This window comes from Leucopleurus acutus (assembly GCF_964270905.1).
Source record: "Leucopleurus acutus genome assembly, chromosome: 14".
Taxonomy (NCBI): Eukaryota; Metazoa; Chordata; class Mammalia; order Artiodactyla; family Delphinidae; genus Leucopleurus; species Leucopleurus acutus.
Window position 1 is genome coordinate 25,792,794 of NC_139156.1, and position 23,278 is coordinate 25,816,071.

Below are 23,278 nucleotides of genomic sequence, written 5' to 3' on the forward strand. Positions count from 1 at the left end.
TGGATTACTTCCTCACTTCCATTTTAAATTGCAGTATATGATCTTAGAATTTGAGCTGTGACAACTAATTTTCTTCATTACACTGATCTCTCACCTTTTCATAACTGGTTTGCTTAGCTCTTAGAATTTTCATTACTTTATTTCTTCATGTGTAATAAAGCCATACTAGCTTGGAATATTTCAGGAAGTAGAGGGAATTCCAGTTTAAATTAGCTTAAAATCTTAAATACAGTATTTTTGAAGGAATGTTATATTATCATTTGTGTGTGTGTGTGTGTGTATATTTATTTATTTATTTATTTACATATATATATATATATATATATATATAACTTAAATCACGTGTTACCTAGCATGCTCCTTAAGGAATTTGCAATTACCTGAGCCTTGGTTTTGCATGTAAATGGATACTTCTAAGTGCTTGAGCCTACTTTGAAAGATTCCCTAATAGTTTAAACAATAATCCTTAAAGTCTAGGTTGTACTCATATTTAGTAAACATTTTTTTTTCTCATAGCTAGGATGAAAGTACATTTAGCTCAGCTCTATGAGGTATTACATTATTAATAAGTAGAGTGGCACTACTAGGACTTTTTTTCTAGAGAATCTACAGTGCTCTCCATATACACGTGCATTTACATGACTATTACATCTACTACACACAGTGATGTGTATGTGCACATGTATTACAATCCCTGAGCACACCACACATTTGTGGACAAATTGAGGAAATGATCTTTGCGTATAAACTAGACTAAGTTTTCTGAGGGCAGGAATCGTGTCCCTTGGCATTCTTCTTCCAAAGTAAACATATCTGCCAAAGACTGTGTTCTGGTACCTGCCTCAGTTGGGGGCATCCTTTATGAGGAGCAGCTCCAATTCCTTTCTGCCTTTCTGTTTGGGTGCTAATGAATGGGAGGGGGGAGTATGTGTCGGGGGAAGGCTGGGAGGTTGAGCTGTGCACTGTCTACATACTTGTGAGTGGGAGTGTGATTCCTTGCCCGTTCCTGATTCTCTTGCCTGCCACATCATAATCACAGTAGTTAATAGCACAGGCCCTGAATTTGAACCTTGGCACTCTCATTTTCCAGCTGTGGAATCTACTTTGAACAGTTCTAATTAATCTCTCTAAGCTTCAGTTCCCTGATCTAGAAAATGGGAGTCATAAACATCCTCACCAGGTACGTGCACTCAAGGAGAGATTTTTTTTTTTTTAATGTGGACCATTTTTAAAGTCTTTATTGAATTTGTTACAATATTGCTTCTGCTTTATGGTTTGGTTTTTTGGCCTCGAGGCACGTGGGATCTTAGCTCCCTGACCAGGAATTGAACCTGCACCCCCCGCACTGGAAGGTGAAGTCTTAACCACTGGACCGCCAGGGAAGTCCCTAAGAGGGATTTTTTTTTTTTTTTCCTTAAGAGGGATTTTTGATAGTGGCAAATACTATGCCATTTTATATAAGGGACTTGAGCATCCACAAATTTTGGTATCCATGGGGGTCTTGGAACCAATACCCCGTGGATATGGATAGACTACGGTTTGGCGGGATTTTTGTTTTAATTTTGAAATGGTAGCTTTATTTTTTACAAGTTAATTAAAATGTAAATGTTTCAATAAACTAAGATTTTTCAACAATCAGATGATAGAGGTATCATAGATATCGAAGGATGAAAAGTAAAATGTACAGCCAGACCACATTGTGACTAGGGCTGTTAAATCAGCATCTGAAACCACTGCCCGCATGGTTCATGACGGTGCAGGGTCAAGTTCTCAAAAAGAATGTCATTAGCTTACCTCAGTCTGAGAACTGATTCCCCTTCTGCCGTATGCTGCTATTCCAATCAGAGTCACAAGACACAAAGGCACAAACTGTGGGTGAAGTCACGTGAGTATAGGAGGCAATGATTGACATCTCTAGTACAGGAGCCATCCATTTCTAAACTCTATGAGGGTCAAGAACAGTATCTATTTGTTAAATGTTGACCATTAGTAAAAAAAATGACCATAAAAAAAGATTGAATCGGTGATAGATTAAACCTTGAGAACGGTGAAATCATCCAGGGAGAATGTAGATGGAGAAGGGCCAAGGACAGGCGACTAGGGAACCTTGACATCCATGAGAGGACAGAGGGAACAAGAAGAGGAACAAAAGAATTACCAAGAATCCAGAGCTATGTGATATTTCATATGAGAGGGTTTAAAGAAGATGAAAAAATCCTTAAAAAAGCAGCTACAGGTAAAAGGACGAAAGCAGTTACATGTAAAAGGACGAAATTAGAACATTTTCTAATACCATATTAAAAAAAACTCAAAATGGATTAAATACCTAAATGTAAGACTGGAAACCATAAAATTCCTAGAAGAAAACATAGGCTGAACACTCTTTCAGTAGCAATATTCTTTTGGATCTGTCTCCTAAGGCAAAGGAAACAAAAGCAAAAATAAACAAATGGGGCTTAATTAAACTTAAAAGCTTTTGCACAGCCAAGGAAACGATCAACAAAACAGAAAGACAGCCTACTGAATGGGAGAAAATATTTGCAAATGATATGACCAATAAGGCATTAATATCCAAAATATATAAACAGCTCATACAACTCAACATCAAAAAAACAAACAACCCAATTAAAAATTGGGCAGAAGACCTGAATAGACATTTTTTCCAAAGAAGACATAAAGATGGCCAACTGGCACATGAAAAGATGCTCAACACTGTTAACCATCAGGGAACTGAAAATTAAAACCACAATGAGGTATCACCTCACACCTGTCAGAATGGGTATCACCAAAAAGATCACAAATAACAAATGTTGGCAAGGATGTGGATAAAAGGGAACCCTTGTGCACTGTTGGTGGGAATGTAAATTGGTGCAGTCACTGTGAAAAAGAGTATGGAGGTTTCTCTCAAAAAACTAAAAATAGGGACTTCCCTGGTGGCACAGTGGTTAAGAATCTGCCTGCCAATGCAGGGGACACGGGTTCGAGCCCTGGTCTGGGAAGATCCCACATGCCACGGAGCAACTAAGCCCATGCGCCACAACTACTGAGGCCACGTGCTGCAACTACTGAAGCCCATGCACCTAGAGCCCGTGCTCCACAACAAGAGAAGCCACCGCAATGAGAAGCCCGCGTACCGCAAGGAAGACTAGCCCCCACTCACCGCAACTAAAGAAAGCCTGCATGCAGCAATGAAAACCCAAAGCAGCCAAAAAAAAAAAACAACTAAAAATAGAACTACCATATGACACAGCAATTCCAATCCTGGGTATATATCTGAAAAAAAAAGGAAAACACTAATTCAAAAAGGTACATGCACCCCAATGTTCACAGCAGCATTATTTACAATAGTCAAGATATGGAAGCAACCCATGTGCCCATCAATGGATGAATACACAAACACGCAATGGAATACTATTAAGCCCAAAAAAAGAACAAAAAAAAGAATGAAAATTTTGCCATTTGCAGCAACATGGATGGACTTGGAGGGTATTATGCTAAGTGAAATAAGTCAGACAGAGAAGAACAAATGCTGTATGATATCACTTATATGTGGAATCTAAAAAATAAAACAAACTAGTGAATATAACAAAAAAGAAACAGATTTGCAGGTATAGAAAACAAACTATTGGGGCTTCCCTGGTGGCGCAGTGGTTGAGAGTCCGCCTGCCAATGCAGGGGACACGGGTTCGTGTCCCGGTCCAGGAAGATCCCACATGCCGCGGAGCGGCTGGGCCCGTAAGCCATGGCCGCTGAGCCTGCGTGTCCGGAGCCTGTGCTCCGCAACGGGAGAGGCCACAACAGTGAGAGGCCCGCATACCACAAAAAAAAAAAAAAAGAAAACAAACTAGTGGTTACCAGTGTGGAGAGGGAAGCAGGGAGGGGCAAGATAGGGGTAAGAGGTTAAGAAGTACAAACTACTACGTATAAAAGAAGCTACAAGGATATGTTGTACAGCACAGAGAATATAGCCAATATTCTATAATAACTGTAAACGGAGTATAACCTTTAAAAAATTTGTATCACGTTATAAGACTGAAACTAATATAATATCAACTATATCTCAGTAATAAATAAATAAATAAATAAATAAATAAAAGAAGGTCTGAAAGACATCCAATGGATTTCTCAGTGTGGTGGGGTCAGAGGTCAAACTACAATGAGTGTACAAGGAATGTGGAATAAGATAGAGACACAAGTGTTCATCATATTATTCTACCAAGAAGTCTGAACACGGAAGGAGAGAAATTAAAGGAAAATTAGAAGGGAACAGGGAACACAGCATCAGTGGAGGATTTTAAAATTTTGTACGGGATAAAAGTCTTGAGCGTATTTGTCAGCTGAGGAGAAGAAGCCAACAGAGAGGGTGAGTTGAAGATGCAGGAGGAAGATGATGAATGAAACAAGTATCTGTGAGAGGTCTGAGGAAACAGTGTCGAGAGTATAGGTGGAGGCCTCGATTTTTTAAAAAATAAATTAACACAGTCATTAATACAGTTTCTATTTCTAGTCTTCTCTTCCTTTTTTCTTTTTTTTTTTTAGAGTTTAACTCAACTTTGAAATGCGTAATGCATTCACATGATTAAATGCTTTAAAAGATCCAAAAACCTCTTCCCACCACCACCACCCTAGCGGCAGCTTCTTAGTTCTTTCCATTAACAACCAAATTCATGACTGTCTTTTATTTTTTTAATGAATTTATTTATTTATTTATTTATTTATTTATGGCTGCATTGGGGGTTTTTTCCAACATATTTATTGGAGTATAATTGCTTTACAATGTTGTGTTAGTTTCTGCTATATAACAAAGTGAATCAACTATACGTATACATATACCCCCATATCTCCTCCCTCTTGTGTCTCCCTCCCACCCTCCCTAACCCACCCCTCTAGGTGGTCACAAAGCACAGAGCTGATCTCCCTGTGCTGTGCGGCTGCTTCACACTAGCTATCTCTTTTACATTTGGTAGTATATATATGTCCATGCCACTCTCTCACTTCATCCCAGCTTACCCGTCGTTGCTGCACGCAGGCTTTCTCTAGTTGCGGCGACTGGGGGCTACTCTTTACTGCGGTGCGCGGGCTTCTCATTGCGGTGGCTTCTCTTGTTGGAGAGCACGGGCTGTAGGCACACGGGCTTCAGCAGTTGTGGCTCTCGGGCTCTAGAGCGCAGGCTCAGTAGCTGTGGCGCACGGGCTTAGTTGCTCCGTGGCATGTGGGATCTTCCCAGACCAGGGATGGAACCTGTGTCCCCTGTGTTGGCAGGCGGATTCTTAACCACAGTGCCACCTGGGAAGTTCCTCATGAGCTTCTTGTGTGTCCTTCCAGAGATACTTTATGCATATACGAGCAATACAAACAAAAAAAAATACATTCTCCTTTTTTTACACAAATGGGGGCATTCAATACACATCATTCTTATTTTTGTTTTTTAAACCTAACAATATATTTGGGAAATATTTCTATAATAAGCATATAAAGTGTTTCCTCCTTTTTCGAACTGCATTTTATTCCAGTCTCCTATTGATGGGAGATGTACTGCTAGCAACTGTAAACACTGAAGAAATGATTTGTTTTTGTACACTGAACTGTGAGACATCTGCAGAATAAATTCTTATAACTGGAATAATTGGTTCAAAAGGTATGTACACAGAAAATTTCAATCTATATCATGAGAAGCAGAATAGCATTGCAGTTAAGGGCTAAGAGCTCTAGATTGCTTTAATTCCAGCTTCATCGCTGACTAGTTTTACAGCCTTGGGCAAGTCCTTGTGTCTGTTTCCTCATCTGTAAAATGGAGATGTTGATAATAATAGCACCTACCTTAATAAGGATTAAATAAAATAGTACATGTTATACATAGCAAATGCTCAATAAAGTTATTATTATTTTGCCAAATTGTTAGATTGATTAGAATGAGGAGTACCAATTCTTTATCTTTAAGGTGGAGGGAAAGGAAGTGATAAAGTGGAAATTAAGAGAGATACAACTTAATGGTCTCAGAGTCCATTAAGGGTGTAATTCAATTACAGGAGTAATTGAAATGGAAGTAAGGGTGACAATCTTTGGATTTGAGGTGAAGGAACTGCAAGGCTGGGATGTGGGATGATCATCCCCCAAGGACTATAACGTCATGCACGATGACGGCAAGAAGAGAGGAAAGTTGTAAGCTTGGTGCCCAAAATCTTAAAATGAATCTTCAATGAAAATGAGCAACATGAGGTCAGTAAAGAATTGCAATAACAGAGGTTAGAAACTGCAAAAGAGCGATTTTATTTAACTCTCTCTGCTTGCACACCTCATCACCTGTGCACTCGAGAAAGGAGATGTCTTGTGCTGAGTATTCTTTTCATGTGCCAAGTCTAGAGGAGCTTGTTGGAGTTCTGCGGAAGGGGCTAATGGATAACTTTGCTGATGTCCAGGTCTCTGTAGTTGATTGCCCTAATTTGACCAAGGAGCCATTTACCTTTCCCGTAAAAGGTATCTGTGGGAAAACTAGAATTGCAGAAGTAGGAGGTGTGCCTTACTTATTGCCTCTTATAAATAAAAAAAAAAGTTTATGATCTAAATAAAATCACAAAAGAAATCCAGCTTCCTGGAGCTTTTGTTCTTGGAGCAGGAGCAGGACCATTTCCGACTCTTGGATTCAATTCTGAGTTTATGCCAGTTGTTCAAACAGAAAGTGAACACAAACCTCCTGTGAATGGAAGTTACTTTGCTCATGTTAACTCTGCAGATGGAGGGTGCCTACTGGAGAAATACAGTGAGAAATATCATGATTTGGGGTTTGCATTACTGGCTAATCTTTTTGCCAGTGAAGGCCAACCTGGAAAGGTCATTGAGGTGAAATCCAAAAGAAGACCTGGAAAACTTAACTTTGTGACTTGTATGAGACAGACTCTTGAAAAACATTATGGAGGGGCTTCCCTGGTGGTGCAGTGGTTGAGAGTCCACCTGCTGATGCAGGGGACACGGATTCGTGCCCCAGTCCGGGAGGATCCCACATGCCGTGGAGCAGCTGGGCCCGTGAGCCATGGCCGCTGAGCCTGCGCGTCCGGGGCCTGTGCTCCGCAGCGGGAGAGGCCACAACAGTGAGAGGCCCGCGTACCGGAAAAAAAAAAACAAACAAAAAAAACATTATGGAGATAAGCCTGTAGGAATGGGAGGTACTTTCGTGATTCAGAAGGGAAAAGTGAAGACTCATATATTATGCCGGCAGAATTTTCTTCCTGCCCATTGAACTCTGATGAAGACGTGAATAAATGGTTACGTTTTTATGAGATGAAGGCTCCTTTGGTTTGCCTGCCAGTTTTTATCTCCAGAGACCCAGGGTTTGATTTGCGGTTGGAGCACACTCATTGTTTTAGTCATCATGGAGAAGGGGGACACTACCATTATGACACCACCCTAGATATAGTGGAATATCTTGGATACTTCTTACCTGCAGAGTTTCTCTATAGCATTGATCAACCAACAGAGACCCATTCATTTGGGCAAGATTAAATCAACTGATACTCGTTTGACTGATTAATTCATTAATTGATACTAATATAAAGCCTAATAGAAATGATCTCACTACTTAATAAGCCCTATTTTTTTTGGCCTTTGAAATGAAAGGTATGTCGACACTGTACTCTGTATTACTTCACAGATCTATCTGAAAGGGATTATTGGGAACAAAGACACGTGATGGAGATGTTCTTCATTCTTTTTATTCTAAAAAATCAGTCTTATGTTTATAATTAAATATAAACAGGGCTAAGAATCAAGTGATGATTCCTACTAGCTAATGGCAATAATTTACATCTGTATATTCAGTTTTTCAAGTTAGTCTTACAACTGCTAAGTGGATGTTTCTGGGTATTAGAAAAATCAGTGCTGGAAATGTTGATAGTTGTTAAATCTTTCTACTGAATTTTTGAAATCCATTTTAGAAGTCAAAGTACACTTTTTTCATGGAATAAGGTGGTCAGAGGGAGCAACTTTACTCCTTCTGGTGATGTTGAACCATACTCCGAAGTTTGCAATTTGCCTTTAACAAATATTAGCAACCAGACGGTTAGCCATGATTCCTCCTTCGTTTGGACTGTCAATTGGAAGCAGTTTTTGCCTTGTTGGTTATTTGCGAGAAGTGAAAAGAAACAGCATCAAAATACAATCTCGAAGTGAGTATACTTCAATTTATAAATGAGGCTATTGCCAAATATGACTACTATCCTTCATGAAATGTAAAATTATACTTTTACCAATTGTAATGATTGAAATTTTCCTCAGTGTTTTTCTATAACAATCATGAGCCAAAAACAACTCTCTAATCTTGTGATGCCAACACTGATTTAGGAGCTTTTTAGTACTAAGCATATAATAAATTGTCAAGAAATATTTTTTGTCTTTGGATGTTAACTATAACATGTCCTGTGAGTATAAATTCCTAAATATTTTTTTAATAAACACTAGTTTGTACCAAAAGAAATGAATAAAAATTTTACATTCATAAAAAAAAAAGAAACTGCAAAGGAGCAAGAATTCAAAGGTGGAGGAGTGGTAGTCTGGAGGCTGTGGGGAATGAAGAGAATGTCGATTCCATTGCCTTACAAGGACATCAGGTGTCTTCATTCAAAAGGACAGCAGAGGTATCAACTCACACCTGTTAGAATGGCTGTTATCAAAAAGACAACAAATAACAAATGTTAGTGGAGAAAAGGAAACCCTTGTGAACTGTTAGTGGGAATGTAAACTGGTGCAGCCACTATGGAAAACAGTATGGAGGTTCCTCAAAAAATTAAATATAGAACTATCATATGCAATTTCACTCCTGGGAATTTATCTGAAGAAAACAAAAGCACTAATTAGAAAAGATATATGCACCCCTATGTTCATTGCAGCATTATTTACAATAGCCAAGATATGGAAGCAACCTAAGTGCCCATCAATAGATGAATGGACAAAGAAGATGTGGTATATATATACAAGGAATACTACTAAGCCATGAAAAAAGAATAAAATCTTGCCATTTGCAACAAAATGGATGGACCAAGTGGGTATTATGCCAAGGGAAGTAATCAGACAGAGAAAGACAAATACGGTACTACACCACTTATACATGTGCCTAAAAAATGAAACAAATGAACAAACATAACAAAACAGAAACAGTCATAGATACAGAGAACAAACAGGTGGTTGCCAGAGGGGAGGGAGCTAGGAGGAGGAAAGAAATAGATGGGGGAGATTAAGAGGTATAAACTTCCAGTTGCAAAATACATGAGTCACAGGTATGAAATGTACAGTGGGGGGAATTTAGGCAATAATTATGTAATATCTTTGTATGGTGATAGGCTTACCATAATTAGACTTACCGTGGTGATCATTTTGAAATGTCTAGAAATATCCAATCACTATATTGTGTAACAGGAACTAACATAGTGTTGTAGATCAATTATACTTCAAAACAAACAAACTCATAGAAAAAGAGATCAAATTTGAGGTCACCAGAGGAAAGGGTAGAAGGAGGGGGAATTAGATGAAGGTAGTTAAAAAGTACAAGTTCCAGTTATAAGATAAATAAATATTGGGTTGCGGACTTTCCTGGTGGCACGGTGGTTAAGAATCCACCTGACGCCAAGGAGAAACTAAGCCCGTGCGTCACTACTGAGCCTGCGCTCTAGAGCCCACGAGCCATAACTACTGGGCCCGTGTGCCATAACTACTGAAGCCCGGGTGCCTAGAGCCTGTGCTCCGCAACAAGAGAAGCCACCGCAATGAGAAGCCCGCGCACCTCACCAAAGAGTAGCCCACGCTCACTGCAATTAGAGAAGGCCCGCGCACAGCAATGAAGACCCAACGTAGCCAAAAGTAAAAAATAAATAAATAAATTTATTTAAAAAAAATAGTGCTTGATGAGGACTTATAGACCAAAAAAAAAAAAAAGAATCCGCCTGTCAGTGCAGGGGACATGGGTTCGATCCCTGGTCCGGGAAGATCCCACATGCTGCGGAGCCGCTAAGCCCGAGTGCCACAGCTACTGAGTCTGCGCTCTAGAGCCTGCAAGCCACAACTACTGAGCCCTTGTGTCACAACTACTGAAGCCCGTGCGCTAGAGCCTGTGCTCCGCAACAAGAGAAGCCACCGCAATGAGAAGCCCGCGCACTGCATCGAAGAGTAGCCCCCACTCGCCGCAACTAGAGAAAGCCTGCGCACAGCAACGAAGACCCAATGCAGCCAAAAATAAATATAAATAAATAAATACATAAATAAATAAATATTGGGTTGGCCAAAAAATTTCATTCAGGTTTTTCTGTAAGCTGTTACGGAAAAATCCAAACGAACTTTTTGGCCAACCCAATATTAGGATGTAATGTACAACATGACACATATAATTAACACTGCTGTAAGTTATATATAAAAGTTGTTTAAAAAAAGAAAGTTGTTAAGAGAGTAAATCCTAAGAGTTCTCATCACAAGGAAAACATTTTTTTTTCTATTTCTTTAATTTGTATCTACGTGAGGTGATGGATGTTCACGAAACTTATTGTGATAATAATTTCATGACATATGAAGCCAAACCGGTACACCTTAAACTTATACAGTACTGTATGTCAATTATATCTCAATAAAATTGGAAGAAAACAAAAGGACAAATGGGGGAAATGCTGTCCGAAGAAGAGTCCAGTTTAGGTAAGGCAGGAAGTAGAGAGAACATTCTATAGCCAGATAAGGAAAATAAGGAAGTATGCTTGGACTTCCCTGGTGGTCCAGTGGCTAAGACTCTGCGCTCCCAGTGCAGGGGGCCTGGGTTCGATCCCTGGTCAGAGTACTAGATCCTACATGCTGCAACTAAGAGTGTACACGCTGCAACTAAAGATCCCGCATGCTGCAATGAAGATCCCTCATGCCACAACTAAGACCCAGCGCAGCCAAATAAATAAATTTTAAAATAGCATCTATTTGTTAAAGAAAGGAAGTATGCTTGTTCTAGAAACAGAGAATACCAGAGGGGTCAGGGGAAAGGTTTTGGAGAGAAGGAGAAAAGCAATTGGATGCGTGGAGCAGAAGAATAACAAAGAAAGATGGGGATGGGAATAAGTGAAGATACAGGGAACCTTGAGTCAACGGTGAAGTCACTGTTGTGAGAAGCTGATGCAAGCTATGGATCCTCTCTCCAGAAAAAAATATATTTATACATACATGCAAATGTTGCATGCAATCTCAGGTAGGTCACAAACTCCATGGACACCCAACATTTTTAATTTTTAAAAATATTTATTTATTTATTTTGGCTGTGCCAGGTCTTAGTTGCAGCACGTGAGATCTTTGTTACAGCATGTTTTTTAGTGGCGGCATGTGGACTTCTTAGCTGCGGCATGCAGACTCTTAGTTGCGGCATGCATGCGGGATCTAGTTCCGCCACCAGGGTTCGACCAGGGATTGAACTCCGCACTGGGAGTGCAGAGTCTTACCCACTGGACCACCAGGGGAGTCCCCCCAACTTTTTAAGGTAAATACTTTTCTTCATGTGTATTTTATATTTTTTAATTTTTATTTTATATTGGGGTATAGTTGATTTACAACGTTGTTTTTAAAGTAAACTTTTTATTGAAGTATAATATACATGCAAATAATTGGTTTCCCACTGAAAGTGAACTTCCCTATGTTACCAAAAACCAGATCAAGAAGCAGAACATCACCTGCTCCTCCGAATCCCCGCCCTGAGTCCTCTTTCAGTCACTAACCATCCCGCAAGGGTAACCGATATCCTGACTTCTATAACCATAGACTAGTTTGATCTGTTTTTGAATTTTATATAAATAAAATCATAATGAGGCATTCTTATAAGTCCGGTTTCTTTACTCAATATTACGTTTGGGTGGTTCATCCATGTTGGTGCATGGAGTTGCAGTTCATTCATTCTCATGTCTGTATCATATCCCACTGTATGATGTATGACAGTTTATCCATTCTACGATCCATAAATATCTGGGTTTGGGACTGTTACAAATAGTGCTGTTGTAAGTACTCTTGCACATGCCTTTTGGTGAACATATGTACACACTCTGTTGGTTATACACCTAAGAATAGAGTTCCCAGGTCATAGGTTCAGCTCTAGTAGATAACGGGTCTTATGTTTTGACAAGGAACAAGGAAAACAGGGATGCAGCGGAAGTGGAATTCATACAAGCTTTCAGCCCGAATTCTAGTATAAAGTTATACAAGATGTTTTGCAATGATCATTTATCAATACTGAGAATGAAATAAAACCACAACAATAAAAGACTGGATGAATAAACCCAAGGGGAGATTCACTGAAAAGATTAATAAAACTTCTGACAAGTCAAGAAAAAAATAGAAAACATAAAATTTTAAGAAATATTAATTGCCAAAACGGACTCAGGAAGACTCAGAAGAGTTGAGGAGACTAATAATGATTGAAGAAACCGGAAAATTACGTTAGAGAATTCTCTCTCCAAAAAAAGCACTAGGACCTGACACTTCTCATGGTCACCTTTCTTTAGTGCTTCAAAGAATAGATAATTCCCATGCTATTTAATCTGGTTTAGGACATAGAAAAAGATGGAAAGTTTCTCCAATAACTTTACATAACTAACAAAATCATAATACCAAAACTTAACAAGGCATAAATAAGAAAACTTCAACCCATTTTTTCATATGACTAAAGATGCAAAAGAAAGAAAATCCTAAGTAAATTGCAAAGAGAATCCAATTCTGTATTAAAAGAAGACACTCTGGATAAGTTAGTATTATTCTAGGAATGGTGGGATACCAAGAAATCTACCAGTATAATGCATCTCATAAATAATTCAGTATTTGTCAGAAATCTTTAAAATATGTATACAAAGCCTCTGACCAACAACTCCACTTTTAGGATTCTATCCTAAGAAAATATAAGTTATGCACAAAGCTTTCACCACAAGGCTATTCCTTAGTGTTGTTTATATCAACAACAAAGACAAAAACAGAAAGAACACAATACAGGGTCAGCTAACCTATCCTCTACATACATATGAAATAACCTATGACAATGAAATAATATGAAGCCATTAAAAATAATGTTGTAGGGCTTCCCTGGTGGCGCAGTGGTTGAGAGTCTGCCTGCCGATGCAGGGGACACAGGTTTGTGCCCCGGTCCGGGAGGATCCCACATGCCGCGGAGAGGCTGGGCCTGTGAGCCATGGCTGCTGAGCCTGCACGTCCGGAGCCTGTGCGCCGCAACAGTGAGAGGCCCACGTACCACAAAAAAAATAAAATAAATAATAATAATGTTGTAGAAAAGTATTTTAATAACATAGAAAAATATCCATGCTAAAAAACTGCAATATGGCCTCAGGTAGGTTAAAAAATACGTTTCAAATTTTTAGTTTTAGCTATCTGCATTCTCCAGATTTTTTGCAATTATCATGTATAACTTCTCCAATATAGTGATAAGGATGTGAAGCAACCACTTTTTTAAATTCCTGTTTCTTGTTTGTGATTGGGGGTGAAATGTCAGAGAATCACCTTGGCATTCACTTTAGGAACAGAAAGTACTCATTCGTATTTCTCTACCAGCTGGTTGATCCCACTTAGGGCCCAGCCTGGATCACAGGCCTCCCCACTTCTCACCCAGCTGTCAAACTTTACACAAGATCTCACCCAGTCTACCCCAGCACTGATGCCAGATTCACCCTCCTCAAATACCACTGTACCTGTCACTTCCCTGCCGCAGAACTTTCAATAGCTCCCCACCCTCCCTAGCTTTCCAATTCAGGGCTCCAGAGCCTGATTCAATGTACCTGTCAGATCTTACTTCTCAGGGACGCCCCACAGTACACCCCCTTCACGTCTGTAGTCAGGACCATCACCATCCCACACACATCGTGCCCCTTCTGGCCTCCACATATTTGACTCTGCTGCTCTCCCTTCCAGCCGTGCCCCTCCTCCCCCCACCCCATGCCGCTGCCTAATAAATAGTCCCAACTCTCCTTCAAGGCTTAGCTCAAATCCCCTTTCTTTCATGAAGACTACCCCAGCTCATACCTCTGACCGCAAATGGGCCTACAAGTCTGAACAACATTTGAACTGTTGAAGTAGTGGGCGAAGTCTGGTTTACAAGGACTTGAGGATTCATCTTCATCATGAGGTCCCCACCCTGCTGCCTTCCTGCCTAATCCCAGCAGCCCTCACACCAGTCCATTCTCCTCAAAGTACAGACATTGACAGATCACCCCCCGAGAGGGGCAGAAATTCCATCTCTCACCTTTGTGAGTCTCACTCAGTGAGTCCTGGTTGCCTGCCTGAGGACCCACCTCCTCTACGATGACTGACACCAGAAGTCACACTGGTGATGACTGACACTGTCTTGGGACTGTGACCTTACCTGGTATTATCAAATCATTGATAAATACTAACAGCCACTGAAGGTTTGCAGCAGAAAATGAGGATTTTGTCTGTTAGGAAGATCCACTAATAAGAGTTCAGAAAAAGTAGGAAGGCCATTTTGGTATCACAAAGTTAAGAGTAAATATCGAATGAGTACTTACTCCGTGCCAGGCAGCACTTTTACATGCATTATCTCACTGAGTCACAACAGCCTTAAGAAGTATATTCCAGGGCTTCCCTGGTGGCGCAGTCGTTGAGAGTCCGCCTGCTGATGCAGGGGACACGGGTTCGTGCCCCAGTCCGGGAAGATCCCACATGCCGCGGAGCGGCTGGGCCCGTGAGCCATGGCGGCTGAGCCTGCGAGTCCGGAGCCTGTGCTCCGCAACGGGAGAGGCCACAGCAGTGAGAGGCCCGTGTACCGCAAAAAATAAATAAATAAATAAAAAATAAGTACATTCCACTCTTATCCCCATTATAGAGGAGGAAACTGAAACTTTGAACAGCTAAGTAACCATAAAATTACTATATGACCCAGCAATTCCACTCCTAGGTATATACCCCCCAAAATTGAAAACAGGGACCCAAACAGATACTTGTACACCAGCGGTCCCCAACCTTTTTGGCAGCAGGAACTGCTTTCGTGGGAGACAATTTTTCCACAGACGGCGGGGTGGTGAGGGGATGGGTCAGGCAGTAATGTGAGCGATGGGGAGCGATGGGGAGCGGCAGATGAAGCTTTGCTCACTTGCCCGCCACTCACCTCCTGCTGTGCGGCCCGGTTCCTAACAGGGGGTTGAGGACCCCTGTTGTACACCCATGTCCATAGCAGCATTATTCACAGTAGCCAAAGGTGGAAACAACCAAAGTGTCCATGACTAATGGACCAACAAAATGTGGTATAGCCATATAATAGAATATTATTCAGTCATAAAAAAGAATGAAGTTCTGATATATGCTACAAAGCACATGAACCTCGAACACATTATGCTAAGTGAAATAAGTCAGTCACAAAAGACCAAATGTTATATGATTCCACTTATGTGCAATAGGCATAATTCATAGAGACAAGTTAGATTAGAGGTTACCAGGGGCTGAGGGGAGGGGGAAAAGGGGAGTTATTGCTTCATTGGTACACCTTCTGTTTGGGGTGATGAAAACAGTTTTAGAAGTAGATAGTGGTGATGGCTGTACAACATTGTGAGTATATTCAATGCTACTAAATTGTACACTTAAAATGGTAAATTTTATGTTATGTATATTTTAACATAATAAAACTTTTTTTTTTTAAGTCATAGAGCTAGAAAGTGGTCAAGCTAGAATTTGAGCCCAAACCTTTCTGACTCTAGGGCCCATGCTCTCAATCCAAGAGTTTTACTCCCTCTAGAAAAAGCAGCCAACCGGGAGCCAGGAGGGCTGGATTCTTGTCATCACCATCTGTGTGACCTTATACAAGCCTGATCTTCCAAGGCCTCACTTTCCCCAGCTGTTAAATGATAAGACTGAATAGCTTTGACAATCCCTGCTGGTCGTAACAGTCCTGACAGTGTCAGCTATGCATTGATTGTGATTTTACAGCATGGAAAATCCCAAGCCTTGACTCCTGACCTAGATATCACTTGCTTCTGGCGCACTCTGGAGACACTGATGGACAGGGAGCGAGGGAGAGGGACCGGCTGTCCACCCCTTACCTAGCCCCTCCCCTAGGGGTTTGCCCTGGAGTCGAGCCAGCTCTTGAAGAAGGCCTCCACTCCTCTCCCCATTCTAGGAGAGGGATCGGGCCTGGCTGTGCTCCAGGATAAACTTCCACAAGGCGAGCAATAACATAAAGTCAAGGTGAAGATCAGGGCAGCCCTTAAAAAGGCCTCCTTGCACCCTAACGTGGCTGACGCCACTCCACAGCTGTTTGTCCTGCCTGCCGCCGCCCGGCCACCATGTGGGTGCTCTTGGCTCTCTTGCTGCTCACCCTCGCCTATTTATTTTGGCCCAAGACCACGGGCTCTGGTGCCAAGTACCCCAAGAGCCTCCCATCCCTGCCCCTGGTGGGCAGCCTGCCGTTCCTCCCCAGACGTGGCCACCAGCACGTGAACTTCTTCAAGCTGCAGGAAAAATATGGCCCCATCTATTCCTTTCGTCTGGGTTCCAAGACTACTGTGATGATTGGCCACTACCAGCTGGCCAGGGAGGTGCTTCTCAAGAAGGGCAAGGAATTCTCCGGGCGGTCCAAAGTGGTAAGCAGTACCTATCATCCCTCTTCTCTCACCACTCCCTGGGGATGTTCAGTTCTCCAGGCAAGGCCATGCCTGGAATGACACTTCCAGCTCCAACAACCTGTGATTCTTCCAAAAACAGACTGCCGGGGCTGTGGGTGGGAAGTGACCCCTTGGACCCCATCCAGTCTCTAAACTAGGCAGGAAGAATTAAAGGAAGATTTCATTTTCTGGGCTTCCCAGGAGGTGGGGTGGGGTGGGAGTGGTGGTCTGAGGGCGTCAGGGAGCCCTTAAAACAGTCATCTCGCCCATGAACTGGATGATGATCTCTCTGAGCTTAGACTTCCATAATGAACTGAGAGAGTGCATATAGAGCACTTAGCCCAGTGCCCAGTGCAGGAAGTGCTCAATAAACAGCCTTGATGAATGCTGTTCTTCACACGGAAAAGGGGGGGGAGTGATTGCTGTCCTCCGTGGAAAGTTGTGAGGGAGAAAAACCCTGGCTCTTGGAGGGCTGGGATTGCTGTATTCCTGGAGCTTTCTCCAGCTGCTCCAGCCGCAGGGAACTGACCCATGGGAGCACTTTGAGGGAGGATGCGGATGAGCCAGCCTATTGAGCTTTCTGTTTTGCTCCTGGGGGGCAGAGGGGAGTGGGAGTTAACCATCTAACAACACTGCCAGCCCCCCACTGCAGCACCCGGCTGCTGAGAACTCCCTTGAACATCCCGGGCAAGGCCCCCTGGCTGCTCATCTTTGATCAGACCAAGGGTTGACTCTTTTTACCTTGGACCAGTCAGTCAGGTCTGCGGGCCAACTATCCCCCTTCCAACTCTGCTGAGCTCTTCTCTCCAGAGCAAAGAGGAAGGAGGAGGCCAGTCAGATGGGGTTTGCAGGTCAGGGGATAGAAGAGGGGAGGTTTGGGAGCTTTATGGTTTGGGGGGTGCCTCTGAGAAGAGGCAGCTTGGCCCAAGTCCAGACTGGGTGGACAAGAAATCTGCACTCTCCAGATGCGGCCCTGGGGTGGGCACACAGCCTGGCAATGGAAGGGTAAACTAAGGGCGGCTGAGCTGCTGTGCCTTTGGCAGCCTCTGCCCCCAGAGGGCCCAGGGAAAGGCAGGGGTTTGGGCTGTCCTTGGTCTCTGCCCCTGTTCCCGGGACAGGCACAATTTAGAGAGTTCATCCCATCCACAGCTGCTTTCCCCTGGTCAGAAACTGATGAGAAAAAGAGGCTCAGAGGTCACCTGTCACTGACCTGAACCCCAGGACCGCTGCATTCTAATTCAGTGTTCTTTTTCTCCTCGCTCTGTCTCTCTGATGGAGTTGGGAGTGTGAGGTCATAGGTTCTGTCCTACCAAGGCCTTACAGTCATGACGGAGTGGAGCAGGGAGGTCCCACACGGAGGCGGAACGGCAGGTACCTGCCTTCTTCCCCAGGGCTAGGACCGGTGGATGGTGTCTGATTCCTATGTCCTTTCCTGCTTTCCAAAGTTGACTCTAGACATCCTGTCAGACAACCAAAAGGGCATCGCCTTCGCCGACCATGGTGCCGTCTGGCAGCTGCATCGGAAGTTGGCACAGAACGCCTTTGCCCTGTTCAAGGATGGCAACCTGAAGCTAGAGAAGATCAGTGAGTGCCCAGCCAGCCCTGGGCTGCTGGAGGGAGAAGAGGTTTGGGAGGGGAGAGGGTTCTGGATGATTCCATCTAGCATTTTCTTGGCTACCGCTGCCATCTACTGGACATCTGCTCTCTGTCCTTGACTAAGATGGAACTGGTAGAGAGGGGGTGAGGGGCGGCTCAATTCCCCACCCTCATGCCCCTCTCTCTCCTCAGTTAATCGGGAAGTCAGTTTACTCTGCGACTCCCTGGCCACCCGGCATGGAGAGTCCATAAATTTGTCGGAGCATCTCTCTTTGGCGGTGACCAACATAATCAGCTTTATCTGCTTCAACTTCTCCTTCAAGAATGAGGATCCTGCCCTGAAGGCCATATACAAGTTCAATGATGGCATCCTGGAGGCTCAGGGCAAGGAGATTTTGTCAGACATATTCCCTGGGTTTAAGGTGAGGATGAGGCCGGGCCCCACTGTCAGATCTCAGCAGACCCTGACAGCACCCCCAGTTCTTCTTTCCTCTTTCAGTTCAACTCCAGACCCACCTTTTTTTTCTGACCACCTCAGCCACAGTGACCTCTACCTCCTCTGACTCTTAAAACCTTGCTGCTCCTCTACAGAAATCGGTTTAGCTTTTAAATTATGCATTTGAATACTCATGATAATGGCTCTCGTTTATTCACCAATTGCCATGTGCCAGTACCAGCACTCCACAAGCATTAATCATGCATTTCCCTTGGAAGTGGGTTTTATTATCCCCATACAGTTGAGAATACAGGCTTCAAGCAGTTAAGGAACTTAACCAAGGCTTGAGACTCAAGTCTATCTTACTACTGGGTAAACCCTGAATCAGTGCTGGATGTTTGATTGAATGGGGAAGGAGACGTGGAGGTGACTCCTTTCTCCCTTGTTTGGAATTGTCCTAGTTGTCACTGATGGTCCCATTCTGGGTCCGTATCCTGCCTTCCATTCTGGCTGATGTTTGGGGTTAGAGTGGGAACTCTCCAGAGTCAGAAAGATAGGATTTGACATTTCTACTTTGCAGATTTTCCCCAGCAAAGCCCTGGAAAAGATAAAGAGTTGTGTTCGAATGCGAAACGAATTGCTGAGTGAAATCCTTGAAAAAAGTAAGGTAGGTGATGGAGCATAAGAGGTGATGAGTTAGGTGGAAAGCATCATGAGAGCAGGGTTGGGTCCATTTTGGACACTGTAGGATCTCCTGCACCTAGCAGAGAGCCTGGCATATAGTAAGTGCTCAATAAAAACTGACTCAACTAATGAATAGGTGTGGAGAAGTGAGGAATTGAAGAGGATCCTAGAAGGGACTTGTCTACCCCCCAAATTTAAAGAGGGCCTAGCGCTTCCTCCTACTTCCACAAGCTCATGGGTCCTGACTAGCCTCACTCCACTCCCTCACTTCCAAGTGGGAGAAGCCTTTGTATCTACAGTCTGGGGTGAGAGTATGGCAGGGGTTGCAGATGGGGTTTCTTCCTCATCACTCTCCCAATCTCACCCAACCAGGAGAACTTCACCAGTGACTCCATCACTAACTTGCTGGACATACTGATCCAAGCCAAGATGAACGCAGACAATAACAATGCTGGACCAGACCAGGATTCAAAGCTGCTTTCAGACAGACACATGCTCACCACCATAGGGGACATCTTCGGGGCCGGCGTGGAAACCACCACCTCTGTGATAAAGTGGATTGTGGCCTTCCTGCTACATTATCCTCCAGTGAGCTTCTCCCTACCCCAGCCTTCCCAACCACTCTTGACCCCAGCCAGACTCACCTCTGCTCCAGAGAGGGAGGAAGAGACTATACCCTCAGGACTTCTTTGCAGGATGAATGGGCTGCCGCACCCCTTACCCAAGCAGTGGTTGGCTCTGGCCCTTGGGTGGAACTGCCCCGTCTTCTGGAAACAGAGCCTGGGCTCGCAGAGCCATCACTGGGAAGGGTCTGGGCCAGTTCTTCTGGATGTGACAGTAGGATTCTTCTAAGCCCTTGCTTCTCCTGGGCTTAAACACCCTGGTAACATCCACCCTGTTCTGGCCCTCAGTTGAAGAAGAGGATCCAGGATGATGTCGACCAGAATATAGGTTTCAATCGCACACCAACTATCAGTGACCGGAACCGCCTTGTCCTGCTGGAGGCCACCATCCGAGAGGTGCTTCGAATCCGGCCTGTGTCCCCCACGCTCATCCCCCACAAGGCTATCGTTGACTCCAGGTGTGCCTTCCTTCCCAGTAACATCCAGCCCACCTGGTCCCTCCTCCATCACCCCACACCCCCAGCTGGCTACAGTCAACCACTACCACTCATCCTACCCATGACCCTATTGACCAATGTGTCTACCACCCACTGACACCCACTGACTAATCCACAGATCTACCTGACCTCCCTCAGAAGCTGCCTGCTGCCACATGGAGACATGTGGTGTGGGATGCTCCTACCCAATCCAATAGCCGCAACACACATACATACTCACAGGCACCAGCTCAACATGCATACCCGTGGGCCCTGACAGGCCCACAAGTGTTGATACATAAGTGCTTGGCAGGAGGAGAGGGCTGGATTCATAGTCCACCTGGTAGAAGCTGAGGAAAAGATGAGGGAGTGGACATGAGGGAGTAAAGGGCTCTTTTCCCCAAAGTGGGGGACCACAGAGGCTTGGGGCTGAGCAGGTGGGGAAGGGCAATATTCCAGACCCTCTTTTCCTCTCCCTCCCTGGGGCAGCATTGGTGACCTTACCATTGACAAGGGCACAGATGTTGTGGTCAATTTGTGGGCACTGCATCACAGTGAGAAGGAGTGGCACCGGCCCGACCTGTTCATGCCCGGTGAGTCCCTGTTCTGTCCTGCTCCCTGGCCACACAGCCACCTCTCTGCCCACCTTTCCAGCACCACTTCCCCTCTGCTGAGCTTGCCACTAGCAAACTCCTGACTCCAACTACGTGGACCTGTTGACACCCCCATCCTACGCTAGACTTAGCCAGATTCTTCACAGCTGGGTTCCCACCTTCTCCTTCCACCAACTGCAAATCTCCTCCTCTAAGAAGCCCTCTAGGCATATGTCTCCCATGAAGTCAGCCCCCTCTCCCCTAGGATGGTGGCATTTGCATCTGTTAATACGCCTTCTTTCCATCTGTCCTGAACATTCCATCTCCTCTGTGTGATTAAGGGCTACCAGAGAGCAGGGCTGTATCTCTCCTCAGACTGGGCCCCCCTCCCCCAAGTAAGGTGGTCCATCTTCTCAGGGTGGGGTCCCCTGGGCAGGACCATGTTGCCCCCCCTCCTCTGCTTACTCCTGCCCTGGGCCCTGACTGACACCTCCCCATGTCCACAGAGCGCTTCTTGGACCCCACGGGGACCAAGCTCATCTCGCCATCGTTAAGCTACTTGCCCTTCGGAGCAGGACCCCGCTCCTGCATAGGTGAGATGCTAGCCCGCCAGGAGCTCTTCCTCTTCATGACCTGGTTGCTGCAGAGGTTCGACCTGGAGATCCCGGATGATGGGAAGCTACCCTCTCTGGAGGGCAACCCCGGTTTAGTCTTACAGATCGATCCTTTCAAAGTGAAGATCAAGGTGCGCCAGGCCTGGAAGGAAGCCCAGGCCGAGGGTAGCACCTCGTGACTCCGCCCTGTGTGACCCCACAGCACGGAATTAGAGGAGCTCCCCCACCTTCCCCAACCATTCCTCCCTCCTCCCCACCCACTCTGCCTTCTTTTCCAGCCTGCAGCCCTGGCAGTGCTGTGCATAAACAGTTGTGGTTTTTTTTTCAGAAGGTCCCTGAGCAGCGCATTCATTTGTTTGTTCACTCATTCTTTCAGAGAGTATTTTATTGAGCACCTACTATGTACCACTCACTCACTGTCCCTGGACCCTCAGGCTCCTTGGTCTTACATGAAGCTTACATTCTAGTGAGGGCTGACAAATGAGCATTTCAGAGACTCATAAGTGCTCTGGAGTCAATTATACTAGGTGCTGGTGATATGAGGGGAATGGCAGAGGTGGGGGGCGGCCACTGTGAATGACTGATTGGGGAAGGCGTGAAGATGGCGGGGGGAAGGTGTCCCATGCTGAGGGAGCAGCAGGTGAGCAGTTCTCGAGGTAGGAGAGGTCATTCAGTCTAGAGCAGAGCCAATGAAGGGAAGAGTGGTCCCTGATGAGGTCAGACTGCAGGCAGGGTCAGGTCCCATGGAGTCTTTCTAAGTAGCAGGAAGGAGTTTGGGTTTCTATTCCAAGTATGAGAGGAAGTCACAGGAGGTTTACACATTCAAGTGGAAAGGTCTGGTTAATATTTTTAAAAGATCATTCGAGTTGCTGAGTAGACACTGGTCTGCAGAGGGATGAAAGTGGGGGCCCTGGGGAGGAGGTTGTGCTGGTCCCGGACAGAAGGATGCTGGTGGCTTAGACCCTGGCGACAGCAGTGGAGATGGCAAGAAGTGGTGGGATTGAGTTTACATTTTGAAAGCAAAGCAGATCATGTTTGCTTTGATCCACTCATCGCTGCATGCATCTCAAAGCTTTGGCTTTGGGGAAGTGTCTATAATCCATAAACTCAACCCACAACTACCCATTCCTCTCGTCTTGGTCCCCAAAGACTGGCAGGTCTCCTTTTCCTCATTCTGTACTGGGGTAAACACCGCCAGGAAAGGGCTTTCACGGCAGCCTCCCGCTCAAGTGCTCAGGCTCTGCCCCTGCCCCCCACCCCCAAACCCCAGGAAGTCTGTAAATGCCTCACTAGAAAATGGAGCCCAGACTTCTTCAAACCTTAAAACCGACATCTTTAAACCTTGGCTGCTGGCCAGTCCGCAAATGAAAGGTGTCCTGAGACGCCCTGGGAGAAACTGACCCTTGCCCTTTAGAATAGAGAGAGGCCTCAACCCCAGCTCCCTGGCGCCAGCCAGACCAGGGTCAGATCATCAGCGACCTGGTCCTTCCCTTCTGACTGGAGGAGGGCTCTGGACGGGCCGACAGGGCAAGCCTGAGACTCCGCCTGGCCAAGTCCCAGGGAGAAGAAATCAAGGGAGCCCCCGCAAGGAGGGAGGGCCGAAGCTTTCCACCACAGCAGCCTCTTCTTCCTTCAAA

The 23,278-nt window shown here is 44.6% G+C and overlaps 2 protein-coding genes across 2 annotated transcripts; both read left to right on the forward strand.

The window, feature by feature from the left end:
* Positions 1-6,323: 6,323 nt before the first annotated feature.
* Positions 6,324-7,500, forward strand: LOC309971815 (ester hydrolase C11orf54 homolog; the record flags this gene model as incomplete). The annotated part of the gene is given in 4 exon segments (XM_082855201.1): positions 6,324-6,542; positions 6,544-6,927; positions 7,148-7,201; positions 7,204-7,500. Coding segments are annotated over 4 exon segments (954 nt in total).
* An 8,801-nt stretch (positions 7,501-16,301) lies between these two features.
* On the forward strand, positions 16,302-21,820 carry CYP17A1 (cytochrome P450 family 17 subfamily A member 1; the record flags this gene model as incomplete). Its single annotated transcript, XM_082854187.1, has 8 exons — positions 16,302-16,598; positions 18,065-18,203; positions 18,408-18,637; positions 19,232-19,318; positions 19,708-19,923; positions 20,247-20,416; positions 20,924-21,027; positions 21,534-21,820. The coding sequence occupies 8 exons, from the start codon at positions 16,302-16,304 to the stop codon at positions 21,818-21,820; spliced, it is 1,530 nt and encodes a 509-aa protein (XP_082710313.1).
* Positions 21,821-23,278: the final 1,458 nt, after the last annotated feature.